General features: G+C 40.6%; 1 protein-coding gene across 5 annotated transcripts in view; it reads right to left on the reverse strand.

The window, feature by feature from the left end:
• The window catches only part of cadm4 (cell adhesion molecule 4), a 161,493-nt gene that overhangs the window by 10,392 nt on the left and 123,408 nt on the right, over nt 1–27,693 (reverse strand). For all 5 annotated transcript variants that reach the window (XM_076890123.1, XM_076890124.1, XM_004550944.6 and 2 more), the window contains exons 2-6: nt 23,854–24,000; nt 17,643–17,930; nt 14,795–14,956; nt 12,333–12,423; nt 7,466–7,638 (exon numbers count right to left, since the gene is read on the reverse strand). In XM_076890123.1, coding sequence (XP_076746238.1) covers nt 7,466–7,638; nt 12,333–12,423; nt 14,795–14,956; nt 17,643–17,930; nt 23,854–24,000 — 861 coding nt within the window. The remainder of the gene's footprint in view (nt 1–7,465; nt 7,639–12,332; nt 12,424–14,794; nt 14,957–17,642; nt 17,931–23,853; nt 24,001–27,693) is intronic.

The following is a 27,693-nucleotide window of genomic DNA, read 5'->3' on the forward strand; positions in this document are numbered from 1 at the left end:
CCCGCTCACTATTTTAAACTTTTTTCTTATTTTTTTCAGTCTCACTCATCTTTTCTTCTTTCTTTATCAACAAAACTCTTTTTTTCCCTCACCCTCGCTCCCCAACCCATTTTGTCCACTTCTCCACTTCCCTTCATTTGGCTGCCTCAGCTGGCTCTCTGGTTTCATTCCTCTGTGACTGCGTTCCCTCACTGCCTCTCTTCAACTTAATTAAGGAGAATGCCATACAGCTGTCGTTCTCTTGGCCGATAGCGTCCTTTTTTCCCCACATCATATTGTTATTCATTAACACTATACGCCTGCCAATCAGGCACACAGCCCATGTTATTTCGAGGGATGGATGAGGCGGCACTTGCGATAATGACGTTTCTCCTCGTATCTCATTCTCACAGTAGTGCGCCTGAGGATACGGTACCACCATTTTGGATGAGCCCTGTTATTCTTTCATGTTCAGTGTTCTTTATTTTAAGGGCTTAGCCCAAAGCACTGCTTGTCTAGCCAGTTATCTTTTAGCGCACTGAGTGCTTAGACATTGGTCGAAGGTCCACTACTGTGACCATAAAGGTCGACACTGATTACCTGAAAACTCATAGAAAATTTACTTGGATGTCAGGTGCATTGTCACAAGTGAAAGAAAATAGCACTGAAGCTTTTCTTTTTTAAAACTAAAACGACTCGGCTTTATCTCAGTCTAGCTTCTTCGGCCCCCTGCCTCTAACCTTTTTACACTTTCCTTCTCATTCTATTTTTTTTGAAAGTCTCTCTTCATTAAGTGGAGGTCTGTTTTTTTTTTCATTCCAATTACCCTGACGGCTCATTACAACAGTCGAGGAGACAGACTAATCCCTGGTCACCTAATATCCTTCTCTATCTCACCGTGTACCCACCCTTTCATCTTTTTGTCCCTTGCTTTGCTTTCCATGCAACTTTCTGTAAATCAGTTTCCAGTTTGCATTCTTCCCACTGTTCGCTTCTTTCTGTATTTCACAGAAACGAGCACCCTCACATGCATACACGTGCATGCACATGTGTTAAGTATATGAAAACTATAATACTTATTTCCCCAAGATGGAGAGAGACATTTCTCTCTCTCTCCATCTTGCACACTCTCTCATGCAATTCAATTCTAATAGGTTTTATTGGCTTGGCGATTCATCTGAGTGCAGCAACTAAGTTCAATTACATAAGGAAGCCCTTTGGGCTTTCACCAGACAATCAACAACATTCTCCTCCCCGTCACAGGCACTCGCATGCTCATGCATCTTTGCGCATACACATAAAAAAAAAAAATCCAATTTCTACTTAACAATGGTGGCACAGAGATGAAACACCCAACAGAGGCCACATCCTTTTAGGATTTTACAGATACTCGCTCCGAGACTGTGTGTTTGTGTGCGTGTGCCTTTGCTTTCTCATTCTTTCGAAATTTCTCACATTTACATCAATAGTGGCCTCCTGAATGCTGCAGAAAGTTAATTTCATTGTTTTAATTTGTTCACACACCTACATGCACAGCAACAGGAAATATCTCACTCTCTCTAAATCAAGGCTTCTTAAAGTGTGTCAATTAAGGAAATCAGCATGAATTAAGAGCCATAACAGAAAAATGCAGACATCACACACGGGTAGTTAACGTTTTAATGTGTCTGTTTAGAGGATAGTGGTTTATGTTGGTGATTAATTTCTTCATTTAATTTCAGTAAATCGTTTTTGTGCTGGTTTCTAGCTTTCAAACCAGCACCCTCTGTCCTATTAGGAAGACAGAAACGTGTTTGTGTGTTATGAACACTAGAATAAAAGAGTTAAAAGCACCCACAAGCAACATTAGCTCTAATACTTGAAATACTCAGTTTGTCTTGGGTAAGGTGCTTCCTTGATCACTGTGGACTCACATGAACTGTGATTTAGTACATCTGTGCTCACACCTATTTTGGGTAATATCTATATAAGGTCAGAGATGAAGACCATGTGTGAAAATAGCCATAAACTGTGGAGGAATGAATGTGCAGCCCATATAATGCTACCTAGCCCTCTGATTGGTCCCCGGGCACTCTGAGAAACCTCGCTCTTAAATCATAAACATGCATGTATACAGGAATAAAAATTCAATAACACACACAGAGTAATATGCGGTAGGAATGTGTGACTCGTCCAATAAAGCTCAGCTTCAATGCATCATGTCTTTGCACAACCAAGGCCCTTGGAGAGTTTCCCACCTCTCACTCACGATTCTCCTTGGCTAGCATTAAACCTGCCTCTCTTTGTAAAGTGACAGCACTTAAAGCACCTGCGACAAATCTGAAGCCCCTTTTGCCTGAGTTTGAGCTCAGGCTGCAGACCCTGATGGCAGGTAATTCTCGCAGAGGGACAGTTGACACAAAATGAGACATAGAGATGAACAAGTTTCTTTGCACCTGTAACAGAATGGTTTCATTTCTGCTGACTCATACCTTATAACACACATCTTCCATCATCCCCTCTTTGCCTGCACTTCCTCCTCCAGTGCACCCAGGGATTCCCTGTGGGAAGGCTGGGAGCCAGCTAAACTGACATTTCGTGTATTTGACAAGCCGTGGTACTGAATGTTAACCTGCATTCAACCTCCATCGTCCTTCATCTCCCCCTATTCATTTCTCCATCACACCCCCCTACCCCCGTTCCCCCAATCCAACTTCTCACTACTTTACACCCAGTTTGCTCCGTGTCGCCTTCTCAGAGAGCAAGGCCTTCTTTGGTAAAGAGAATGAACTGCAGCTGAACCTAGAATAAGGGGCAGACCGGTGGCCAAGTGAGAAATAGTGATGGTGTTTGAAGAGCAGGGACAGGAAAAGGAAGTGGACAGAAGGTGCTAAAAAGGTGAGAACAGTTGAAAGCACAAGGAAAAAATGACATTGAGGAACGGAATACAGCAAGGTATAATGGGAAAAGGTGAATAACAAGAGTGTTTCAAACAGAAAAAAGAAAATAACCTCAGAGAGATTGAAAAGGTAAAGCATGCGACTACATCAATACACCAGTAAAACTGCATTTCTTTTGATCTGCATAATGCTTTGGGAAGAAGTGAAGATCCTCGCTACAAAATAAGTTAATCATTATTTGAATGAAAGAAACAGATGATGACACCTACTTAAACAATGTGGGTGCTGGAATGAAAGAAAGCACATGCTGCGTAAAATGTTGGAGTTATGATTCATCTTGTGTTTTATAGCATTAAATCCCATCATTTTTATTATTGATTGGTGACTTTCATTTAGTTTTCAGAAGCTAGCATGTCACCAGCACTATGTTAAATCATCCTTGGTGTTTTATTTACATCAATACAAATGTATAGTAAAGCGTGCATTTAAGTTCTGCGGCATTTACAAAGACACACATATTACCGAAAACATTAGAGCTTGAATTCAATGGATACGTTTGACATTTCTCAAGAAATAATTTTCACCATATTAGCTGGATTATTAGTTGTGACATTCGGGAAAATCAAGTGCGACTTTCAGTTGCCTACAGATTAATATGATGGTTGCATCAACAACTCTGAGCTCTTTGAGATAAGGTTTAAAACAATCTGCCCAGTGGGTGACTACATTTTTTTTTTTTTTTTGAAGTACAGCAACCTACCACTGATACGGGGCACACCGAGAGGACTTAAGAAGCTGATTGCTGAAAATCTATGGTGCAGCACAAAGGAGCTGAAGCTAGGCTTATGTTGTTTATGAGGATTTCCTGTCTTTTATGGATTTTTATTGAGGCCAGATTCCTTGATCTGAAAGTATCATTTTATTCACAAAACGAAAGGATAAGAAAAAAAAGAGCGATATGTCAAATTAACAAGCAGCACAGAGCAACGACATTAAATAAAGAAGATAAATGATGAAATTTGAGGAAAAAATGCCACAGAGGAAAATAAATGGAGACGACTGCTAAGGAAATGGTGAAGTGGAAAAAGACAGAACATTTTCTACAGTGGTGGCAACACACATCAAAGCTCGACATGTCTAACCTTTTTGAATAGAGAAACAGAGAGAACGAAAGAAAGAATAAGTGCGAGAGAAAGGAGAGCTGGTGGTGATGTCATCTTTCATCTTGCCAGTGTTGCCACCCGTGATGTCTGTGGAAAGCTGCCATTACGTGTGTCATCTGATTATTGTACAAAAGTGCACTCGGTGTGGAAAAGAAAGCGATGGCTAGTGCAACAGTGAGAAAGATAGATAGACGAGGGTGCGCTAACTAAAAGCAACCTAAGAATGTTACATAAGATATGATGTCTCAGCCCCCTTCATTCTTCCCACTGCTTCTGATCTTCAAACCAGGTGCTAGAATGACATGACAGGAGCTGCCAGTGGGGGAGTGGGGGGTTAGATCAAAAGGGCAAACCTACTGAGTGACAGTGGTGTGCACGTAATTAGGTCAAACCACAAATGCATTGGATATGAATCCATATAAGCCGCTAATGACGAGCTTGCTTTACAATTCAGCCCTACTGCTGCTGTCTTGTTAAAATTTCACAAATCTTGTTTTGTCCTTATTTGATTGCAAGTTTTACAGAGTTCTTACTCTCTTGGATCACACAACTTTAAACATATTCTTTTCAAATGTACTTCTAAGCCAGAGAGAAAGTTTAGCCAATTTGTCATATTTCCTGAAAAGAAGTGGTGCGAGATATTCATGTGATGTTGCAAGCGGCATCGCTAGCATCGCCTTTTATTAATAAGGGATAACTGCTGTGTTCATTTCCACAGTTGTATGATTGAACTCTGCTAGCAACATTTACACATGTAAAAAAAATATGCTTATTTATTTTGAGCCTTGGTGAAGCTGTTTTAATTCCTCTTCGCCACCCTCCCTTCAAGTCACCCTTTCATTTGATCAGCTGCCCCTCACAAACAGAGGTAGGAAAGTGATGTGCTTACGCTCAGAGCTGTGGTTACAAATGACCCTAATAAGGATATCAGCTCTCACTGATATGATACAGAGCCACAAGTAGCTGAAACCAAACATTTAGAGCAATCTGATGCCTGAGGTTTCAGCTCAAAGGGATTAATTGGACTTATGCTTACCTCATTATCTGGAAATTTGGCCGTGCTGAACATCTAACAGTGTAATGTGATATATGTATGTGTATATATATATATATATATACATACACACATACATACACACACACACACGCACACGCACAGTCCTTATTACTGAAAATAAGGACTAGCATAGCAAGTAAGTGGATTAGTAACGAATATGTTTTTTATAAATTACTTTTCAGAGACAGAGTTACAAAGTGCTGTAAAACAAAATAGAATTACATAAAAACTAGAAATAATCACAAAAAATAACAGAAGTTTTAAATATAGTAAAGAGCAACAAAAACACAGAATAAAACAGAAGAAACAAAAGCTGATAATTAAAGCAGGCGTTATCAATAAGATCGAATAAAACAGAAACGCTACATAAACAAATAAGTCTTTAGCTGATTTTTTAAAAGAGTTCCAGTTTAAAAAAAAATATAACATCTTAATTTCATGGTTTTAGTATGTAGTATGTAGGCTTATCAAAGTCAAAGTCTCTTCATTTGTCTCACTTGGGAGACATTTGCTTTGGACACAGGGGTCACATCGCACTCCACAGTCTTCAATCTTGTGTGCAATAGCTAAGAAACTCTGAACTTGCAATCACAGAATGCTAACAGCGCTAACTGGTAAGTGAGCTGTGTTGAGTTTAAAATCAGAGTTTGGGTTTAAAATCTGTGAAAAGAGACGTTTTCACACTGATTCTTATATATACAGCATGTTTTAAGTGCAACATAGATTCTCCCTTTTTTTCATATGTGCAAGTTCTTAAGCCACGCCTTACTAACATCATACATGAAGCCCTGCTGTAAAGTTACAGCAACCCAGGTGCCGCATCGCTTTGTCGCTCGAATGTGCATATATTCAGTTGGTATGAATAAATGTATAAATGTTTGTATACTTGATTCTAATGTACTGTTAAGTCTGTTTTACACTGATGAAACTGCAGCTACCAGAACACAGAAAACACATCAATAGAATGAATTCCACTTTGATCTGTCGATAAACCAAAGCAATTTCCACATCTCCATTATTAGGCTGTGGAATGGTAACCTTTAATATTTTATTGCATCCAGTTTATATTTTCTTGAGCTCTAAAGCGTGGCTGTCACGTTAGAAACAGACAGCAACATTGAAAGCACACGTGGCGATAAAATAATTAACTTGCTCTTTGTTTTTTCACTCTGCGCACTTAATTCCAAGCTTATTGATTTTTCTGCAGCATTAATCTCTTGTTTTATTTGTGACAGTGTTGCGATTGACTGTTAGATTTTTTTATATTGTTTATAGATTTATATCACTGTTTTATCATCATCACCTTATAATATCTCAACTGGAGTAGGAGGCATTCTCAAAGATCACGTTGTGTGGAAGTGGACTCTTGTGACGCGTGAAATGCCCATCGCGCTGTTGTGATACCAGCTCCAACTGCGATTTGGGGTTTTGTTAAGCCAGCCTGGCTTTGTTGAACTTCCTAGTAGTATACATCTCAGCAGTGTGTTAGAGAAGCAGCTGAGATAAACAATCTGGATCTTCTCCATTTAGTGCTTAAAACAAAGTCTAAAATCTACTGGGGGCCATTGTAAGACTATAGACGGGTATTGTGAGCTTGCTTACTAGAACAGGTTACTACATACACTTTGGGAATGTAGCACCAGTGAATTTATTTGCAGATCGTGATAACAAAGCCATTTTACCAGCATCTTCCTCCCCTCTAAAACCTCTGTTCATGCAACAAGCAAAGAATTCCAACAGGTTTTTCACTGCACACTGTCTTTCAACTTCTGTCCTTGTCTTGTCCGTGTCATTACGCACTGTGAAATTCATTAGTTGTCAAAATATCTTGTATCTTTAGCTATTGCACTTGAAGATAAGTTATTTTGAATTCCTTGAGGAGAAGATTGGGTCACAGTGGAGATAATAAGCTGCTTCTTTACAAGCGATAGCCAGAATAATAATGTTGGTGACTAGTATCTGTGCATGCTAGTCTCCTCGTGGAATCAATAGCACTGTGAAATCAATTGCACAGCAGGCTTAGCAAAGGTTTCCTGCTGTGTCCGAATCAAAAAAACAAATAAAGCTGAAAGAAAAATGAGACAAGCATCATGCTGTAGTGGGTCTGTTACCCACTGACAGTATAGCCAGACTCCAAATACTCAGGGAAGATAAAAGAATCAATACAATTTAAAAGACTTCTCTAAAATATTATCAAAGAATAAGAAAAGAAATAAGAAGCTTAACAAAGCAACCACTGAACATAAAATTATTCAGGACCGTTAACTACAGCCTCAGGTACTAAAACTTAAGGGACATAAAAAGAACCACTGGAGCAAACTTTGCAAGCACTTGTCTTAAAACTAAGAAAATGGACAGCAAATTCACTGTTAGTGATCTTTACTCACCATATACCAACAGCGTGTAATGATCAGCAGCACGACCATAGTCGTTCTGGGCCTGGCACAGGTATGTCCCGTTGTGTGATTGGCTAAGACGGGAAATCTGAAGAGTAGTGCCAGAAATCTCTGCCCTCTCAGGTAAGGTGTCATTAATCTTGGACCACTGAGTGTTTCTGGGCCTGTAAGAAATATGAAACCTTCAATCAGTTATCAAAAGTCAACCGCGATAGCAATGGTAGGAGATGACCCAGGGCTAACATATATAAAGAAAACAGAATTGGACCAAGCACTGAGCCCCGGGGGACCCACATGAGTGGTCCTGTTGAGGACATGCAGTTCTGAAGTGCTAGTTAGATACGTTTGATGAGAACCATTTGAGAGCCGTGCTACAGGTACCACCCAGTTCCATAATCTGTCAGTAAAATGACATAATCAGTGCTGTCAAAGACTGTTGATAGTTTAAGGAGAGGGCGGAACCCTGATTCCTTAGCATCTTCACATATATGGACATTTAAGAGTCACCAATTAACCTGACATACATGTCTCTGGCCCAGGAAACTGGACTGCCCAAAGGAAATTCATACATGTACTACAAATGCCCTAACTGACCAGAATGCTGGAATCTTCTAACTTAAATATTATAGGTTTTAGCTTTAGATGTCTAATTTTTGCAGTTTGTTATTATACCTACAACAAGCAGTGGTATTTGCTATCATGATTGGAGTTTGGTGGAGACCTGAGTGCTAAAGTGAAGCTCTCAATCTACCCTCACCTATGGCCACAAGCTCTGTATTGTGACCAAAAGCATGATATTGCAGATATGTGTGGAAGAAATGAGTTTCCATTGAATGAGGTTTGGGTTCTGCCTTAGAGATGTCATGAGGAGGTTAGTCATTTGAGGGGGGCTGAGGGTAGACCTCTCTCCTCCACATTGAAAGGAACCAGCTGAGGTGGTTCAGTGATCTTACTAGGATGCCTCCTGGGGCCTCCTAGGTGGGGTGTTTCAAGACCCTAGGGTAGACCCAGGACACTCTAGCCTGTGAATGCCCCTGTGTTTCCCCTGATGAACTGGACGAGGTGGCTGGGGAGAACGAGACCTCGGCTTGTCTACTTGCTGTCCCTGTGACATACACGTTTTGAGTAGCTGCATGTCTTTTATCAGTTCAGAAACGTTCTACCTGCATTCCCTGATCATTGCTCTGCATCTCTGCTGGTATGTGGTTTCAAAATGACAAAGCAAGCTGTATTGTTTGAAAAAAGAGATGTCTTGTGGAAAAAAGATATCTCAAGATAAGCTTACATGCAGTAATCACACACTTTAGTTCATGTTTTCTGAAGAGACGACTAACCCTTAGGTTTTACCTTGATAGTAGAAGAACGAGGTAAAAGACTGGCCTTAGTTAGCTGTTAGTGGCCACTGTATCTCTAACATGTAACTTGTTGTTTGTCCAAATAAAAATAACTTTATTGTATAATTACTTTATGCTTCTATGCTTGTCAAATAAAGAAGACAGGATATAAGGCTGCTCAAGATTTAGATCAGCTCAGAGGCACTTTTGACAGAAATGGTAGTTAGTTAATAAGTAATGTAATTTATAACTTCTTTAATAATCATTGTAGTCATGCTGTTATTAAATTCACGGGATAAAAATATGGGTTATTGAATCAAATATTTCCAAGGACATTGCTTAACACTGTCAGCAAGTACCTCGCATAACAATGCAATGGATACAATACGGATAGTCTGAAAGATATTTAATAAAGCCTGAAGAGCTAAATAATTTTAGAAGCAAAGGAAGTCAGTATCAGATTGACTTTGGCACTACCAGAAGTGGTGGCATGATAAAAAAAAGAGGTGAAGACGGAGGGTAAAGAAGCCCATAGGGTGAGGTTGACAAGAGAATGAAAGAAGGGTCTTGGAGGAGAAATCGTGGCAAGCGAGGGATGCATCCCGATAAATAATCATGAGATATGTGGTTAGAGGGCAGCGAGTGCTTGAAAGAACTGGGTAAGAGTGACAAGGGGGCAGATGACAGAGTAAAGGGTTGTCAGGTGTTAAGAGTAGGAAAGAAAACAAGAAGAATGTATTACAGGTAGAGTGAGGGAAAAAATGTGTAGTAGGAGTTGAAGTGCAGAAGCAGGCAGACAAAATGCATTGGTCACGAGGCTGGGAAGGCAGAGCAGATGGGAGGTACAAGGATTACAGACCCCCAAATCTTTGTGTGTGTCTGGCAGGGTTTCATGGCTCTTGCCACCCTGGCCAGATTACAATCCTGACTCATCTGGGATCTAATCCCTCAGGAAGTCTAATTAAACCACCTTCTTGGTTCAGCATAGATGCATATACACAGTTTCTCCCTTTCCACACTGATGTTTTAAAACAAAATCTCCAGTTTTTCCTCTCTTGCAACAGCAAACTTGCACTCTTACTCTGAGTAATCCCTTACAAAGATAACACACAAATAATCAGGCTATCAAGCTAAATGAAAAGACATTGTCTGCCTTAATCTCCCCGCCTAGTAACAGACAGACAGTGAGTGTACCCTTCGCCACAAGGAAGTGACATATAATTAGTAATTAATGCTTAACAGGCAGTTAACAGGGCCAGGGAGCAAGCGCGAGGGTGACAAGGGTACTGTAATGTGTGTGTGACTGTGTGTGTGTCTATGGGTGTGCAGTCCAGCATGAGATGAGGGTCATAGTCCAGTGCTGCCTGAAGTCCCATCCCTCACTGTCACATACACACACGCATACACAGTGTCCCCAACCAGCCGTTACAAAGCTTTAGTGGGGCTATAGCCAATACACTTCTCAGCCAGTCCTAACTGTGGGATTTCACTAAATTCATCACACTGACACACACAAAAACACACATGCACACACTTTAGCTGCAATGGGCTTTACTAGGGAGCTTTAGCGGACCCAATGCCCACAGACAGACAGACAATCTAGGGGAGGGTTTAAGAGCTTAGGCCCCAATACCCTTCTAGAAAGTGCCCAAAGGGCTGCCAACACTCTAGAAAAAGGCTTCATTTCAAGGTCGGATCTTAAAATTGTTGACTGCTGATTGGGTTTGGGTAACCTCACACACAGTGCATACCATGTCCACATTTAGACAGAATTTTTTTGTATCCCCTTACACACTTCCAATATCCTATCAGACACAGTCTAAAGCGCCTCTTCTCTTTGTCCTTCATGCAATAAAATATGGATCAGGTTTTTATCCATCTGTCAAACGGTAAATGTCGGGTGAAACCACTCTTCTGCTTTTCATCAAAGTCAGAAGAACACTGCTACGTTCACGTGTCCTTACATAACAAGAAATATATTACGTGGTTTAATATTGTACATTTACACGTGTAATAGAAGATAAATATGGCTTACAGCTCATATTTCAAGTCCATTTCCCAATATTTTCAATAATAAGTATTGATATTTAGATTTCTGAGCACAGTACCAAGAACGTACAACAAATACAAAGATAAGTCTATGCAATATAGTAATTTCACAGACACAAAAAAGATGGCTGAAATTAAAAGTACTTGATAATTGCACTCAGTTTCTGAAGTAGAATCCTGGAAATGAAGGATCACAGTGAGAAATTATATAGAAAGAGACGAATGTGAAAAAAGTATTAGACAAAAACAATGAATCTGTTGTAGCTTTCTGGTTAAGAGTGCCCAAGGTCTCGCTGATTTTCTTCTTCCTTTAGAACCAGTAATGTTGGTTAAGCACACATGTTCTCCCTTCTGTGATAATTGCTTTATACTCACACATTTAGGAGCTGCCCAGGAAAACCTGTTTTCTGTTGTGAAAAGCTCCACTGGAGCAGGTAGAAGTTATTCAAGGATGTTTCCACAATAGCAATTAAGAAGGAGATTTTTCTTTAAACGAAAGTGGATAGTAATTACTTGGAAAATAAACAGTAATATATTTCAGAGACGCTCTCTGTTGGATAGTCACAGATCACCTACTGCACCCAATTTACCTCTATAGCCCATAAATGGCAAAAAGGTTTTGGTAGCACCCCTTATCACTTCATTGTTGACATTGTTGACAGCTAACACTTTCTCTGAACCTTCAACAAATCAAAATTTAAGTTTACTCTGATAGATTTTTTCACATATTTTTGTTCTTTGAAACATATTAAAAGAAAACCAGTAAACAAACAAATACATTTAACTCTAGTGTTACTGGGGCGCAGTAACTTCAGCACTTTTGCAGTTCTTTAGGGTTGCTTGTTATTCAATTCCAGCTCGTTCTATATTTAGCTGGTGGGATTTAATTATGATCTATAACTAATGGTCTGGGTAAATGTGTAAAACAGAGTTCTGCTAACAGATTGGCAGAGATAAAGTCAAGCCTTACAAATCTTTAGCAATATTAGAAATGAAATGTCATTCTTGTAGCAGCAGCTCAAAACAATTCCACAAAACTGTGGTTAGACACGATTCAATTTTGCTAAATTTTCTATTTGTAAGGATTGATACTGAACTCTGCAAACTCCTGCACGCCCTTGTCAAACGATGTTTGCGTACCCTTAAACTAATTTGTCAAAACCCTTTGCTTTGTCGAGGCAAACAATTTATAATTTATGATTACTTCATCTGGAATTCATTTTAAAAATTATGGAAAAATCTCTCTCTTATGACAGCCTGCAACACTTTCACAAGTAGCGCCTGAAACCAGATGGCAAACAGAACTTTTACATATCTTGTGAAAAGTAAAGCTAAATTCATTTGTCATGAATGTGTTATCTTCGTAATGTGTCCTGGTAAATAATGTGGAAAGCAAGACAAAAGCAGCACATTCTTAATGTAAAGCGCACCAATGCCAAGCTGTTTACCACACATACATATACAAATAGACTTACAGAGGATTCCCAGTGACAGAGCAGGTGAGGGTGAGCGAGTCGCCCTCTCGCAAAATGCCAGCAGGAGGAACAATTCGAACTGTAGGTGCAACTGTAGAAAAGCAGAAAGGAGGAGGGTGACATGAGTAAGCATTTCAGAGAAAAAAACAGAAAAAACATTTCTCGATCCGAATGATGCAAGAATCAGACAGGAACAGGAAAAAAAATCAAGAAAGAAAAAAAGAATCCGAAACAAAAGACAGGTAACAGAAAGGGAAAAGTTAGAACATGGAAGGAAAATTGTCTTTGACATCTGTTTCCAAGGCAACCGTGCGACAATCCTATGGTTTAGACACCTGTTATCATAAGCAGCCCACCGCTCCAGCAGCTGCTGTAGTGCACTTGCTTCAGTAACAGAACAATCAGGAGCCAAATCCACACCCGCGGTTGGTCATTATTGCCAGTTTTCTGGCTGGAGGAGCATCCAGGCAGAGATGTTAATGTTTGTTGATAGCTCACCAGTCTGATCTATCAACAAACATTAATATAGAAGTGGCAAATTAATTGAACTCACAAGGCCGATGTAAACATATTCGCCAAATATGAATCATCCACATCTATAAATATTTACATATGCCTGGGAAATGTTTGACTATTCAAAATGATATATTGTTGGATCAAGCAATCACATCAAGCTGTCAGGAACAGTGAAGATAGAACTAATGGAGTTACTGAATATGGTTGACTGCTGAAATTCATCAGATTAATATTGGGGGAGAAGAGAGACCACACTGTATGCACTTTTATCTTGTATTCTCATCACAGTTTATCTGCTATAATAATGCCTTTTATCAATTGCTGCCCACAAGACAATTCCAGTATGGAAGGAAATAGGGATCCACATGAAAAAACTAAACAAAATGAACTTTGCACAATCTTTGTTTTTCTAAAAAAAATAATAAAAAAAAATAAAATAAAAATGTGCCACGATTTCTGTGCTGGAACATGTTTTTTGTTTTGTTCTGTCCCTGTGTAGTATTTTCTGTGTCTTGTCACCTGTCTTATTAGCCTTTTCCCTGGTGTGTATAGCTTGTGCGTTTTCCCCACAGACTTTGTTATGTTGTTGTTCCCTTTTCCTGACCCCTGAAATACATGTGGTACATGTCTTTGATGTCTTGCCTCTGACACACTTTTGCTCCATTATCACAAGACTTCAAGGCGCACCAGTAGCATTTCAGAAATGGAGCGTTTAGTCTGCATGGGTTCTTATATTCTGAAAACTGACCAGATTCTCTATCCCGTCCCCATGTCTAACTTCCTGCCCTCCTCATCTGCTCTGCGCTGCTTGACGTGACTTCCATGAAAAAGTAGAAATTCTGAGGGGAGAGTAATTTTGGGAATTTTTCCAAAGTGTACTCTGGTGGGATCAGAAGCATTGTCTTTTGCCTGAGTGGCTGCAATCAGCTCCGGTGGTTAGGTTAACAGAACCACATCCTGTATATTTGAGTGTCCCTTGTTTCGGTCCTGCTAGCACGCTGCTTTTGATTAGTCTCTGTCACTTCTGGATTTTGTTACTGAGACGCATTTCCCTGTATTTTCCAAAAAGTGCCTTCTTTTTTTCTAAATTTTAATCTTCCAGTCCATTTCAGTTTTTGGCTTCACTTAGGCAGCATGCAAACACAGTAGTACAAATTAATATCTTCAAATCAAAACACTGAGCTGAAAGCAAATATTTGTTCCTCCTCACATCAAAAACAAACATCAAAAACTTGACAAGCTTACATCTGATTTTCTCATTTTATACACTGATTCTACTGAAACAGACTTCAAAAAGAACAAAACAAATGCTGACAATTTAGTGTGGCATAAAATATATAATACAAAAACCCAGGGAGTTATCTCTTTCAGTAGTTTTCCCGCTTTGCCTCCTCTAAGAGGACATTACAATTTAGTGCACACAAACTTGTGCAAAGACACCAGCAACAAAAAGACAAAGTCAACGTAGGGCAGGGATTGTTTCACATACTAATATACTCCACATTTCTTTCACTTGATGTTGTTTAGCTGTTTAAACAACAGGCCAGGAGCCTAACCTGGCCGTGTTCCTATCTCTGGCAGCTCCCTGCATGACAAGATTTGTATGTATTAGGTTTTAATGAGTGCAGGTCTCATACAGGGCAGTTCTGAATATCACTGTTAAAATCCTGGACGGTGTATAAAAGAGGATCATTCTAAAATGAGATATCACCGTTTGAAAAATGAGGCTGCTAACCTGACAAAATTATTGCTGGCATTAAAGTAAAACACTATAATGAAGAGGCCTGAAGTAGCAATTTCAGTGACAGCAATACAGATGAAATAATGTTTGTTTTGAAATATTTGGCAATGAAAATTATGTTACTTAATTTGTCTGAAAGATGGATAGAAATTGTTTGGAGGCACACACACACACACACACACACAAAAGAAGAGAAGGGACTTACAATAGACATCCAGGCGATAATGCCGAATCCTCTTCTGCCCATTAAGTGCAGGGTGGAATGCCTCACAACTCAGAGCTGCCCCATCGTCTTTCCTTTCTACCGGGATGCGGATGGTGCTGGACACACTGAATGTCTTCCCATTGTCCTGCAGGGATACCACACCTGGAGACAGGCAGGGGAAGCAGGGGGGATTGAAATAATGGAAGTAAATAATACCGGTGAGGTGGCCAAGAAACATTTTAGCAGCCAAAATATGCCTGTTCTTACTTTCTCCCTGCTGAGACATCACACCTATGTTAGGGGACTGTGAGCTGCAGGGAGAAGGCGAGATGGAGGAGAAGAAGGGATTTCGCTTTCTTTTTTTTGATGAGAAACCAAAGGGGATAGAAAAACTGAGCAGAAAGAGAGTAAGAAGTGAGGGATTGATGAATGAGCTTTTTAGAGCATCACCAGGTACCTGTAAAGGGGAGGATGAGTGGTGAGGGAGCAAAGAAGAGATAGAGAGAATAGAAAGCAATTTGCATCTATATTTCATGGCAATTATGAGCAGCAGCACAGTTTGTTTTCCGATAGTAAATCAACTGAATGTTTTGTCTGTGTGCGAGCGAAAGAAAGAGAGAGAGAGATAGAGGAGAGAGAAGGATAAAAGAGAAAATATGCATAACCCAATTGAGATTTTAACTGAGCCAGACATGGAGAGAGAGAAGGACGTCAAAGGAACAGGGTGAGAGAATAAAAGGAAAGGAGAGAGGGACGCACAGAGAGAGAACGAGGGAAGCAAAACAAGCATGATTGATGCGTGTGTGTGTGTCTGTGTGTGTGTGAGAGGGGTGGGGTGGTGGGGGCAGACATGAAAGAGGATGATAACAGCGCGAGGCAGATGCAGAGTGGAAGAAAGATGCAAGAAGAGAGGAGGAGGAGAGACAGACGGAGGGAGGAGGAATAGTGGCAGCAAACTAACGGGACTTGACATGGTCACGTATTGGGAGTTTGTGCTTGTTTAGGCAGAATACAATATACTTATATTGCACTGAATTTTCAATTATTGCTGGCAAGAAAATGAAAGTGAGCTTAATCGAGGCCTGAGAGGATGCCAGCGTGTGCAGATGAGCAAGAATAAGGGTGCGGCGGGAAGATAGCGTCTTAATTAAAGAGTACTTCTGATATCTGTTGGGATCTGCTTCTAACCTTTGGTGTCACAGTTCGTTTAACTCAGGGCCAAAAGAGATGGGTGGAAGAGAGGAGGCGAGAGAAAAGAAGGGAAGAGAAGAGAGGAGAGAGAAGCATTAGGAAACAAGATAAGACAACTGAGGTAAAAGGACAGTCCCTGTCTGTCTCTTGGACTCTTAAAGTGTTGTGTAGCCAACAACTACGCCGAGGAGCCTCACGTCTTTGTCAGCAGTGAAACTTAAAGGAAAAAAGAGACTGCTTTAAAAGAAGGTGAAGAAGTTAAGCATAAGGACATGGAGAAAAAACACAGAATGACGGTGACAGGTGCGTTCTGACAGAGAAAAAGAGAAGAGACTGGATGAAAGAGACACCCGGTGTCAGACAAAAATAGAAGGTAAAAGAGATGACAGCTGACATGAAGTTTAAAAGGGCAAAACGCTGCTCGGTGCATGTCCAATAAGCTGCTGACAACAGATTATCGCGCTTTATTTAATCTGGTCCATGCAGAGCTATCTGAAGTTACAGATAAATGAATGAATTAATAACAATACAAAACACATCTGACACCAGTTTGTACTTTTGAACAATACCGTCTGCATTTATTAAAAACTGGAGATAAAACCGAATAAAAATAATAACAATGAGCCTCAGTCAGAAATGCTTTGCATGACTTAGTCCCCAAGAGCTGTTTTGTTGTTGCTCAGTCAACTAATAAAGTTTTTGAGCAATTTAAATCAAACACAAATGCTGATTTAACAGAAAATTAATAAAAAAAAATGGGTGGGTGTAAAAACAAACAAAAATGATTTCTCAGGGGTTAAATAGGTTGAAGGGCCATGGAAAGATATTTCCCAGATGTATTATTGAGCAAATTGCTCCTTTAACTGAGGGAACCCAAAGGAGACAGAGAGTTAGAGACGAAGGATAGATCAGGGTATCTGACTGATGGATGGCTCATAGATTTATCAGCAGCAAAGAAGTAGGGAAAGTCAGATGTTGAATTAAAAACTGTCTTCACGAAGCTGTAAAAGAGATAGCATGGGAAAAGAAGAAAATCAGGAGTGCGCGAGGCTTCTGGCAGTTTAATATAATAGTGTGCTTGTCAGATTACGTGCAAATAAATTCAACTGAAATTAATTTTCATGAGAGATTAGCTTGAGAGAACGGACAAAGTCTATGTATATGTTTTCAGAATGAAAAGATGTTCACTGTAGTGGACACGGAGAGGCAAAAGTGTTACATTATTTAGCTGATGTTGATTTAATGAACACAGATTTACTTCTTCAATTAACTTGAAATAGAAGGAATACTACTGTTCCAGTCTCAAAAGAAGTGCTGTTAATCAGTTGGAACTTTAGTGTTGCCTATAAATATTGCACAAAAAAAGTGGATCAAAATGTAGAAAGTGGTTTGGAGAGAAAAAAACATGGCAGCCCCACAGCCCAGATGCACATTTCCCTGCTCACTTATCATTCACCTATTTTTTTACCTGCTTCTATCAACGCATCCATCTGCTAGTCCCCAATCAACCGATCAATCACTCATTCTTTTATTCAGCACTCAATCTGTGATATCACCCAACCATTCTACTTCACCTGCCCTTTATTACCCAATTAACTCCCTCATTTATCTCAAACAATCATTTGAGCATTCATCAGTCCATCTGTCAGCCATGTACCTGCTATCTCCCGTCCTTTACGCATCCATCGCAGGGTGGCGGCCGGCTTGCTGCGTGGTGACACACAGGTGAGTTCCGCCTCGCCGCCCTCCACAGCCTCCTGCTTCACCTCCACTGTGGGTGTCTCTGGGGGAACCAAGACCGAGAGTGTCGCCACCTGGTGGTGCGTGGAATCCGTGTAGAGCTGGCAGAAGTATCCGCCCTCATCGGACACGCTAACGTTGGTCAGTGTGATGCGAACCAGCCGTTGCGTGAAGAGCACCATCTGGAAACGGTCGTCCTTCAAGGCTGGAATTGGGCAAAGACAAAGAAGAGAGTAGGAGAGGGAAGAGGGTGGCGCGGAAGTGAAACCGCATGAGTTGGCATTGTTGAGGATACGGAGAAGAGGACCGTGAAAAGGTGGGAAAGAAAGGGAGGGGTGATGAAAATGACATGGAACAAAAATATGGAATTGGTGAGGAACTCAAGAACAAGATGATGGGTGGTGAGTTCAATAGTCAGCAAACAAATATAAAAAAAAAAGACAGTTACAATTTATAATGAAATAAGAAACAAAGCTACTTTTGGCTGCTCCCTTAGTCATGTGGGATCACCACAACAGGAAGCACTGCAGGTTTTCTTTGGCAGGTTTTCTTCTTGACACAAAGGGATTTGTGTCTCCTCCCAAGTCAGGCAGAATCAGGCAATCTTACGCTTGTTAAGCAAATGTGCAATCCACTACACTAATATGGAGCCACTGCTAGTTATAATGTAAAGCATTTATTTGAAATCTACCCACTGTGTCATTATTAATTAAACCCAAAAAACGTATGTAGATCTTTTTACATTCACGCAGACACACAAGCTATGACTGCTAAGGATGCCATATTTTACAAATTTTCTGTTTTCATACATTTTACTTGGCAGGCTTTCATCTTGGTAAATCTATCAATTTTACATTTTTAAAAGCATATCAGAAAGCTGACATCTAGTCCCCACAAAAGGTAATTTATTCTGCAGGATGCAAATTCTCCACAAGAGGGAGCTAATCAGTTGGTGACAAGGTAGTCCCAACTGGTCAGTTATTAGGATCCTGTATTCTACTTTGATTGGCTACTTTGTTGTGATCGGGACAGCTGATAAAACCTGAAAAGACATTTGACTTCTGAAAGGTTGCGCAACAGGTAAAAGAGCTCGGTGTAGACTTGGCTAAATCAATAAACGGGTCTGGTGATGGGTAGCTTAAATGGCCACAATCTGGCCACAATCAACCTTCCAAAGCTATTAAATATCTAAATTAAAGAGATTTAGATAATTGGCTGCTTGAAAGGAAACACTAGATCAATGAAAAGCTCCATACTTTCTTCATTCAGTGTGTATAAACAATTTTGCCTAATATCTTGAAAAACACAAAAAACCTCTTCATACACTAAATATGGTAAAATCGTAACTTGAAAAATAAGCAACCAAAGGTGTCAGGGAGATGTGGTGAAGCAAAAAGCACTGTGATTGTCTGTGAAATATACTGGGTAGAGTATAAAAACAAGTTAAATAGAAAACTCACTAAAAGACTACAGACAAACTTGGAGTCGGCTGGACTTTTATTCAGCAAAATGCAGGTTTTTGCAATGAGAACCAGACTGAATGAAATTGCAACATAAACTGCGCTTAAAGCGAAAGAATTCTTTTGACAGGACTTTTGTGCAGTGACAGTGCTTTTGAGGATCTTCGCCTCGTCTGCTTCTGTAAGCCTCAGGTGGTCAGGCAAGTGTTCAGTCAGACATGGCGAACAACATAACAACCTGCTTATTTGCGTCAGTCTTATCTAACCTTGATGGAAGTTTTGGGGTAACTTTCTGGACATTACTTTTGCTCAAGAAATAACCATCAGTTCAGGAACTCTACACGTATCTTCTATGTGGGCAGAGATTCAGAGGTCTTGAGACAGGCTAGGATGAACCTGTACAGCAATGCAAAATAAAAGCAATTAGGACGAGTAGTTGGAGGGCCATTGAGGCAGCCTGTTACTAACCAAGCAAGAACAGGTTGCTGGAACTGCATGTATTTTTATTACAGCTAAGATTAAAATTATAGGTCCAAAGTTACAGGTTGGGGTGGACTTCTGATATGACTCTAGTTGAATCAAATTGGCCAAGTCTGGTTGAAAGTACTTTGCAAATAACAGGATTTGCTTTTTTTTTGTGCATCTTTGAAAATTCAGTGCATTTACATTTTGTTTGCAGTATTTTGAAAGTATCTGTCAAACAGCACAAGAGAACTAAAGGCTGCTTCAATAGAGGTACATGACATTTTGATCATTGGAATCAGTTGCTTCGTGGCCTCATGATAGTTTGCGCTGTAACAGCAAACAGTCAGTTATATCTCACCAACTCTGAAACAAGAGTCTTCCCCCTCTGTTTGCGATGTCACTCCCATGAACAGCTTTGCAGAGGAAAAAAAATGACAAAACATGGGAGAAACTGTGGCTGCGACAGCACCCCTGTTGATTTGCCGCTCGGGAATTGATAGTGCTGTTAAATCCAAAGCTTGGTTTGATATAGAAAAGTTCATAAACAGTTTTGCAAAGTCAGTCTCGGTGGAGCAGCTCCAGGCTGCACATTGATACAACATAACAGATGTCTTGGTTCACTCATTTCCAGCTTAGAGGGAGAGTGTCGTTCATTTCCCCAAGCAATGATTGGACTTTGGTTAACTAGAATGCATTCATTCGCTCTCTTTGTAAGTGCATGCTTTTTCCTCTCTAAGCCCATGCTTAATTAGCATCTGGCATTTTTATTGTTTGTCTTATTAGATTTTAATCATTATTGTTTTTACTTTCTCTGAAGAACTGAAACACGCTATTTATTTCATTTTTGGAAAGATATTAAATTCAGAGGCACAAACTTTTGAGTCAGAGATACGTGCTGAATACTACAGTTGTGTATAACATACTGTGTAGGTCAAACAATAGAAAATAACAAAAGGCATCAAAGGCAACAATTTTAAAGCCAATCCCGAATCTCAGACCAATAAGCTACAATTACTAACCATATAATCCAAAAAGGAGAAAAATAAGAAAGGACAGTGACATGAGGGATGAGGAGTAATGAAGATGTAACAACTTTTCCTTTGTTAGCAAAGAAAGAGTACAATCAATAGGGAGAAAAATGCTGATAATGACAAATAACACCAATAACAGTCTGTGGTTGACAGTAGTTTCATGTCCATAGATTCTCATAAATACCTTTGAGACTCACTTTGTATTGACTTGGCTGTGAAACCTCCCTCATGCTCCATCTCTATTTTATTCTGTCCCTCTCTTCTTTCCTTTGTGTTGGATTTGGCCTGGCCATCTCGCAGGACAATTTACAACACAGAACAGACACTACGGTATAGATATTAGCTTTGCGGGAGTGTGTGCATGCTTGTGTGTGTGTGAGCGAGAGTGAGCAAATAGGGATGTAGAAAAACGAGAAAAATAGACTACATAATGCAGCAGGCAGGGAAAAATAATATAAAGACAGAAATCCACAGGAGACTAAGAGAGCAGCCTGGGGCAATGGAGTTAGTCCACTTTTCTTGGAGGTACACCACACTAATCTGTCCACCCCACCCCTAAAATTTCCCCTCCATCGGATGGCAATGAGAGCATTGTTAGAGAGCCATTCCCTGCAGACAGGTAAATCTTTTTCCCCTTCTCTGCACTAAATGGCAACTAAATGTCAGACTTCTGTTCAAGTCCAAGTTCACCATGATTGTCCTATCTCATTTGCATGCTGAGGAGAGTTGGCAATAAGATGAGAAAGAGAGATATGGACAACTACGGAGAAAGGGTCCATTTAGTTAGTTCTACTGCTCTATTATAGCTCTCTGTCCCCACAATCTCATAAAAAACACCCCTGACTACTTGCTCACTAGCAAAACGGGCAGTCTAATTCACTGCACTTAGTGCAGCAGCTCTGTTTGGGCAGCTAGTGTGGAATACATCAGCAGAGAAAGGTCTTAGTTTCTTAGCCTGTAATCTGGGTGGCAGATGGGGAATAGAGTGGAAGTGATGGAAGAAATGGTGGAGGTGGCGAGAGCCAGAGTGAGGTGCAATTTACACTCCCAGAAAATGTCCACAATGAGGCTTTTTTTGTTCTTACAGGAGCCAAATTAGTTATGGGAAGCCATCAATGCTTTATAGCTTTGCTAGACTTTGGAGCACTTCCTAATGCGGTGTCTTTCTTCAGCAACTGATCCTCCCTTTCCTTATTCTCTCTGTGGCTGTGTTTTTCTTAACCCTCAGCACCTTTTCTCATTTCCCTCACTCTTTTCTTTCTTTCTCATTTTCTCTTTCATTTGAGCCTTCAAACCGCTTCTTCTTCCTCGTTTTGATTAGGCCTCATCATGCTTTCCAAAGGGTGCAAGTCCAAGCCTCGTGGGAGAGCAGACGGAGCGACTCTGTTTAAATACTTAATGGAACTTACCGGCAGCGTGCTGATCTGATAGAATTGGGGGGAGAAGGTTTCCCAAAGCAGCAACCTCAACTACCCAATTACGTCCGCTCCGTGATCGAGGTGACTAACAAGTGAAGGCTAAGTGTATGGAACAAAAGCACTGGAGTGCTGCACCTGTGAACAGTGAAACTACGCCTGCAACTGATTTTTGTTTTTACTGATTTTTCTCTCATCTTTGCATTCTGTTCAGAAAACTTTCATTGACTGCTATTTTGCAGACTGTTCCTGTGGGGAGTGTGGGAGTGTTGATTGTCGGATCAATGTAATTACAAGAACTGCAGGTTTTAATGATTAGAAAGTTGAAAATGTGTTCAAGTGCAAATTTTCACATATATAAATATCACACTAGATGACTGCAATTACAACTTTGAGGTATAAGAGTCTCCTTTTTACTGTGGTCAAAAGCAAAGGGTTTTAAAAAGTCTGAGCATTGCACCTTGTACCACCTCACCAAGAAAATCAGCTCTTGATCTATTGGCCGTTCATTATTTTGACATTAAGCTCCTTTTAGCATTTTACAATTTCTACCTACTTACTGCACACTGAAAAACAAACTATTAAACCTTTAAAGCTGCGTGAAACTGCCAGTGGCATTAAAATAACTATTAGGACCTTAGACTGTCTAATGCACAAACACAATGTTTTGTAAAAGTCAAATTTTAAGATGCTCAGATAAGAATTCAGAATTATTGACTTAGCAAGAGTTGCAGATTGGAATTAAAATGCTAATGTGTACGATACTCAGGTGCTCAGAAACAGTCATCAAGAGCAGCTTGAATGAAGTTAGCTCAGCAAACAGATTATCTGTCTTATCACCTGTCACGCAATTACAGCAGCGAAAAAATCCTTTTCCAAATAACTCTTTCCTCTTTACTGATCAGTGTCTATGTTTTTTGTGCTTGTTTTTTTTCTCCTTGAGAACTTGTTCGCGTTTGACTTGAAGGAAAGGGGCTCAGCTCGGAGGAGACCAGGCTACTGGTGTCTTATATGCCTGAACTAAACACATACACCATCCTCCCCTTTACTGTGAACATTTACAAGCCACAGTATGAAACTGTAGCCTTAAGCCCAAACTAATGTCTTATCACATAGATTATGTAGTGCATAAATAACACATTTTTTGGTTCAATTAAGCTGCTACACACAAAATTCAAAGCAATGTTTAATATCCTTGATCGCTGTTCTTTTGCTCAGAGGTTTCCTAGCAGCATTTCTGCTGCAAATCTGGCTAAGGTAGCAACTTCTGCCCTTAATTAGTAAGAAAAAAAAACAGGTAGAGTTTGCCTGCCCCGAGGCCCTCAGTGAATTCTGCTTTCATTAAAATATTGGTTACAATGATAATTTGCCATAAAGCTGTATTTAAAAAAACATGTGATTGTCAAGGCCATGCTCTAATGAGGACTTTAATAAGTTCTGATCTCATCACTGGGGTTAACAGCAGATTATGCAGAAAGCTTCGAACTGTGCTTTTAAAACAGATAAGTAGTCACACTGTTAGGGCACACAGTAAACCCATCTCCTAATTTCACGTGGTGGTTAGCTGACTTTCTAATGTGAAATCACTTCAAAGGGAAAATGAGGACATTTGCGAGAAGAAAAATGTAAAATGAAAGTGTTGGTGAGTCACTGCTAATGTGTCTAAAAGGCTCGCTTTAAATGTCACCAAAGGCAAATACATAGACAAGGATAAATTAGGTTTGTCTGCAGAGACCAGCGTGCACGCAGATACACACCTCGCGTGCCGTTGAAGAAGAGAGTCTGGCGGCGGGGATTCTGGATGACCACGATTGATCCATCGTAGTTCTGCAGGCGGCAGGAGATCTGAGCCGTACCCCCCTCCAAGACTGTTACATTCTCTGCTTGCACTGCCTGACAATGGGCTGAGGGAGAGAAAGAGAGACGTAAACATAGTGATACAGAGGTTGGACAATCCAGAAGAAAGAAGGGGAAAAGAAAAGAAAACAGATTGAGGGAATAGAGAGTTGTTCAATTCTCTTGAGGTTGAATCTTTTAAAATATAGTACTTAAAGGATGATTCATTTGCTTGCTATTCATCACACAGACACAATAATGAAATAAATGTTGAAGAGGAGGGAAAAAAGAGAAAGAGATAAAGTGATAAAGCGATTGAGAGCAAAAGAGAAGCCACCGAAGGACTCAACAGGTAAAAGAAGGTTCTCGAGCACTGCATTCATACGATAATAAGATGGATGATTATAATTACTGCTATTCGTTTCTTTACATGCACAAGCACACATACAACATCCACATTGCTTTGGGCTAGTCTAACAGAATGCATCAACAAACACATTTGAACAGATAACGCTTACATCTTTAAGTGGCTGTTTGTCTCTTGGGCTTTAGATACATGCTTGAATGGCCATGCATAAGCACAAACCTGGTGGCATACAGCCAAACACATGTGCACACAACTTAAATTCATTCAAACAGATGACCACACTGCTGCCCTGTCACTACTTGTGTGTATATGAACAGTTTAAGTTGCAGCAGCATTATTGTACAAGTCTGTAACTGGCCAAAGTGCCGAGCTATGAAACCAGGATGGGAGCTTTAATTGGACTTCACACATTCTTAATGCCATTTCTCTACCAGGTGCATTCTAAACCCACTGATTACACTCCATTATCCAAATGAAATGGTTCTCATAGGGACACTTTCATGTACACGTGGTTGGAAAAGTACGCAATAACAAATGAGCACAGACACACAAGCACGTGTGCACGGAAAGTGACTTTCACAGTCCCAAAAACTGTCTTACATAGTCTTTCAAACAAACTTGTCTGGCTCCTCCAACTCAATATTTTTAGACAAGGGGGCTGAGAAATAGCAGGGAGCCTCTTTGATGTTGCTGACAGCTCAAGAGTCAGTAATGAGGAGGTTGATTATGCTCTGATTGTTGCACCCTCCATGTTTGTGGGTCAGGCTGTTGACACGACTCGGCTGAGTCACACCTCCCGCTGAGCACAATGGACACTGAGAGCCGTCGTTTGAATTCAAATGATTTGCGGAGCAATTAGTCATATGGTTCCAGCCAGGAGTGGAATGTGATTGCCTTGAAGAGAGTACCAGCTTGCTGGGCCTCCAAAACTAGTATTTACCAATTTGCATCTCCATTTGCATTCCCTCTCTCCCTGGCAATGTGTTGGCTGCGGGGAGGATTTAGAGGAAGAACGACACCAATATTGAAACACAGTGATGAAGCAGGCAATGAGAAGAACTGATAAAGACGGCAATGTTATATATATTTCACCGCTGTGTCTAGCAGTGTCTCTGAGCGTTGTAAAACACCTTCAGAAAGCAAGAAATGTTGTGAGACAAACAGACGGCAGCTGCTGTAGTAGGAGTTGCTGACTTGACTGCTTTGGGCCAAAATAAATGTCTATATCTGCAACAGAGTGTGTGTCCTGAGCACGTTTTGCATGCATGTCTGTGTGTGCACTGGCTGTGCATATGCAGGTGTTAACATATTGCAATTAAGCTACTTTGACATCATCTGATCCCTGGAACTTCATCCAAATCTAATCCCCCTTTGATTATAATCTTTTTTAATGAAATACTCAAAGCCTACACATTCATCACATCAGGGGAAACACAGAGACACAATGGATATTGAACTGAAGTCAGAAAGAAACCAAGGGGGAATAAAGACAAAGGAGACTCTAATACTTTATGGAATGGAGAAAAAAATCTTGACAATTACCACTAATTGTAGTCATTATTGCTCTCATTCTCTGCATCAATATTGTGATTCATATCGGGGGCCATCAGGGCCTGCCACTGCCATCCCAATTATTTTTCTAATGGCTGTTATTACTCATCACCATAGAAACTGGGCTTGGCCACCATTGTCTTAAACAGATGTAATTGCAAAAGCGCTGCTGCGCATCCTGACAAAAACAGTGCCGGGTCTGCGCGTGACTAGTGACCCATCGGAACCAACAGAAAGCGTGCCCTTAAGAGCAAGACAGAAAGTGGTCAAAAGTTTGCTTCTGGGCTGAGGCCAGAGAAACTAATTAGCTGTCCATTTGTACACCCACTTCTCCTGACAGCTGTCACCTCTTCAAAGAAAATTAGCTGTGGTGGGATGGCGGTAAAGCACAAAGAAAAGCGGGAAAGAAAAATAAAAATTAAAACTCATTAGTGGCTTATGCATCAGTGATGACTGACATCCGCAGTTGCTTTCTGAGAGATGCCACCCAGAAACACCTGCTGCATGCTGGTGTATGATCAATGTCAGCAAAGAGAACGAAAGAGCAGAGGGATATAGAGATGGCGGGGAATGAGGGCTCTAACCAGGAAATGATAGCAGGGAGTTAGGAAGTGATGGTTCGGGTATAATAATGCAGCTGGTGGGGGCTGGACGAAATATGCGAGAGATGACGCATATTCTTCAACTCCCGCTCGTAACGCAGCTGGGTACAGCACTTTAGTTTGACTGTAGGTTTTATAGGCTGCCATTCACATCAAGGCCATGAGCCTGTGCCTCTGATCACCAGCATGGTACAATCCACAGAGGGAATGAGAAGGAGGGGGAGGGAATCAACCTCTGTGACAGAGGTATTAATCTCGGCCCCATTAAAATCTGTGCCCATAATAAAATACTCCACAAGCGTCGACTCGTATTAAGAGAGAATGGCGAGTGCAATCGATATCATGGTAGTGCACTGACGGTTATGGCAGTGGATAAATAAAACTGGATGGGGAGCAAAAACAATCACTTCTCTCTCCAACCAAGCGGGGGCAGTATTTTATAGCAGTGAAATTCCTATCATTTCCCATGCCACTGCCCCCACTGTCACAGCCCTGGAAAAGAAAATAGAAGCCCTTATTTACTATGGCAGGAGACATCCAAGAAGGGCCATCATTTCAAAATACATAAACAAATAAATAAATAATAGGCAGGCAAATTCATAAGACAAGGGACCCGTCCTAATGGTCCCACAATAGGGTGAGTTATTAGCCAAGGGAGCCGGTGGGTAGTGGGACAGAGTGAGGGGATGAAAGGAGGTGTAGAGAGCTAAAAGAAGGGGATTTGGGAGGCAGCCAGGTGGACTGCTGGCTCACCCTTGGTCACGGTAAATTCTAGAAACTGTCTCACTGGTGCAGGGTTAGCAGGCTGAATTACGGCCTTGCTGCGTCTCTCTCACTTGGTATCACTCTCCCCTTAACTCACTCTCTCCATGTCTTTGAAGGTGGAGAAAGGTGAAGATTGAACAGAAAGACAAGCCACATAAGAGATGAACTGTCTCCATTTGCCCCAAACAAGCCCTCATGTATCCTTGAAGAAGTGCAGTCACTGTCTCCCTATTCATTATCTGTCATTATCTTTCAACTGGACGAGGGCCAAGAGCTTGTGTTTTCTTTGCATGCTGGTCACGGATTTACAAGGGAACTGGTGCTGTAGACTACAATGCATAACCCCTGATGTTGTTACTGCTTTAATTAAAACAATAACAGCAGCTCATAGTTTCCACTCATAAGGGCTCGTCCTTTGGCAACTTCTCCATCACTTCCCATCTGGATGTACATATTTTTATCTTGCGTTATCCCGT

The sequence above is a fragment of the Maylandia zebra genome, linkage group LG11 (genome assembly GCF_041146795.1).
Source record: "Maylandia zebra isolate NMK-2024a linkage group LG11, Mzebra_GT3a, whole genome shotgun sequence".
NCBI classification, from domain to species: domain Eukaryota; kingdom Metazoa; phylum Chordata; class Actinopteri; order Cichliformes; family Cichlidae; genus Maylandia; species Maylandia zebra.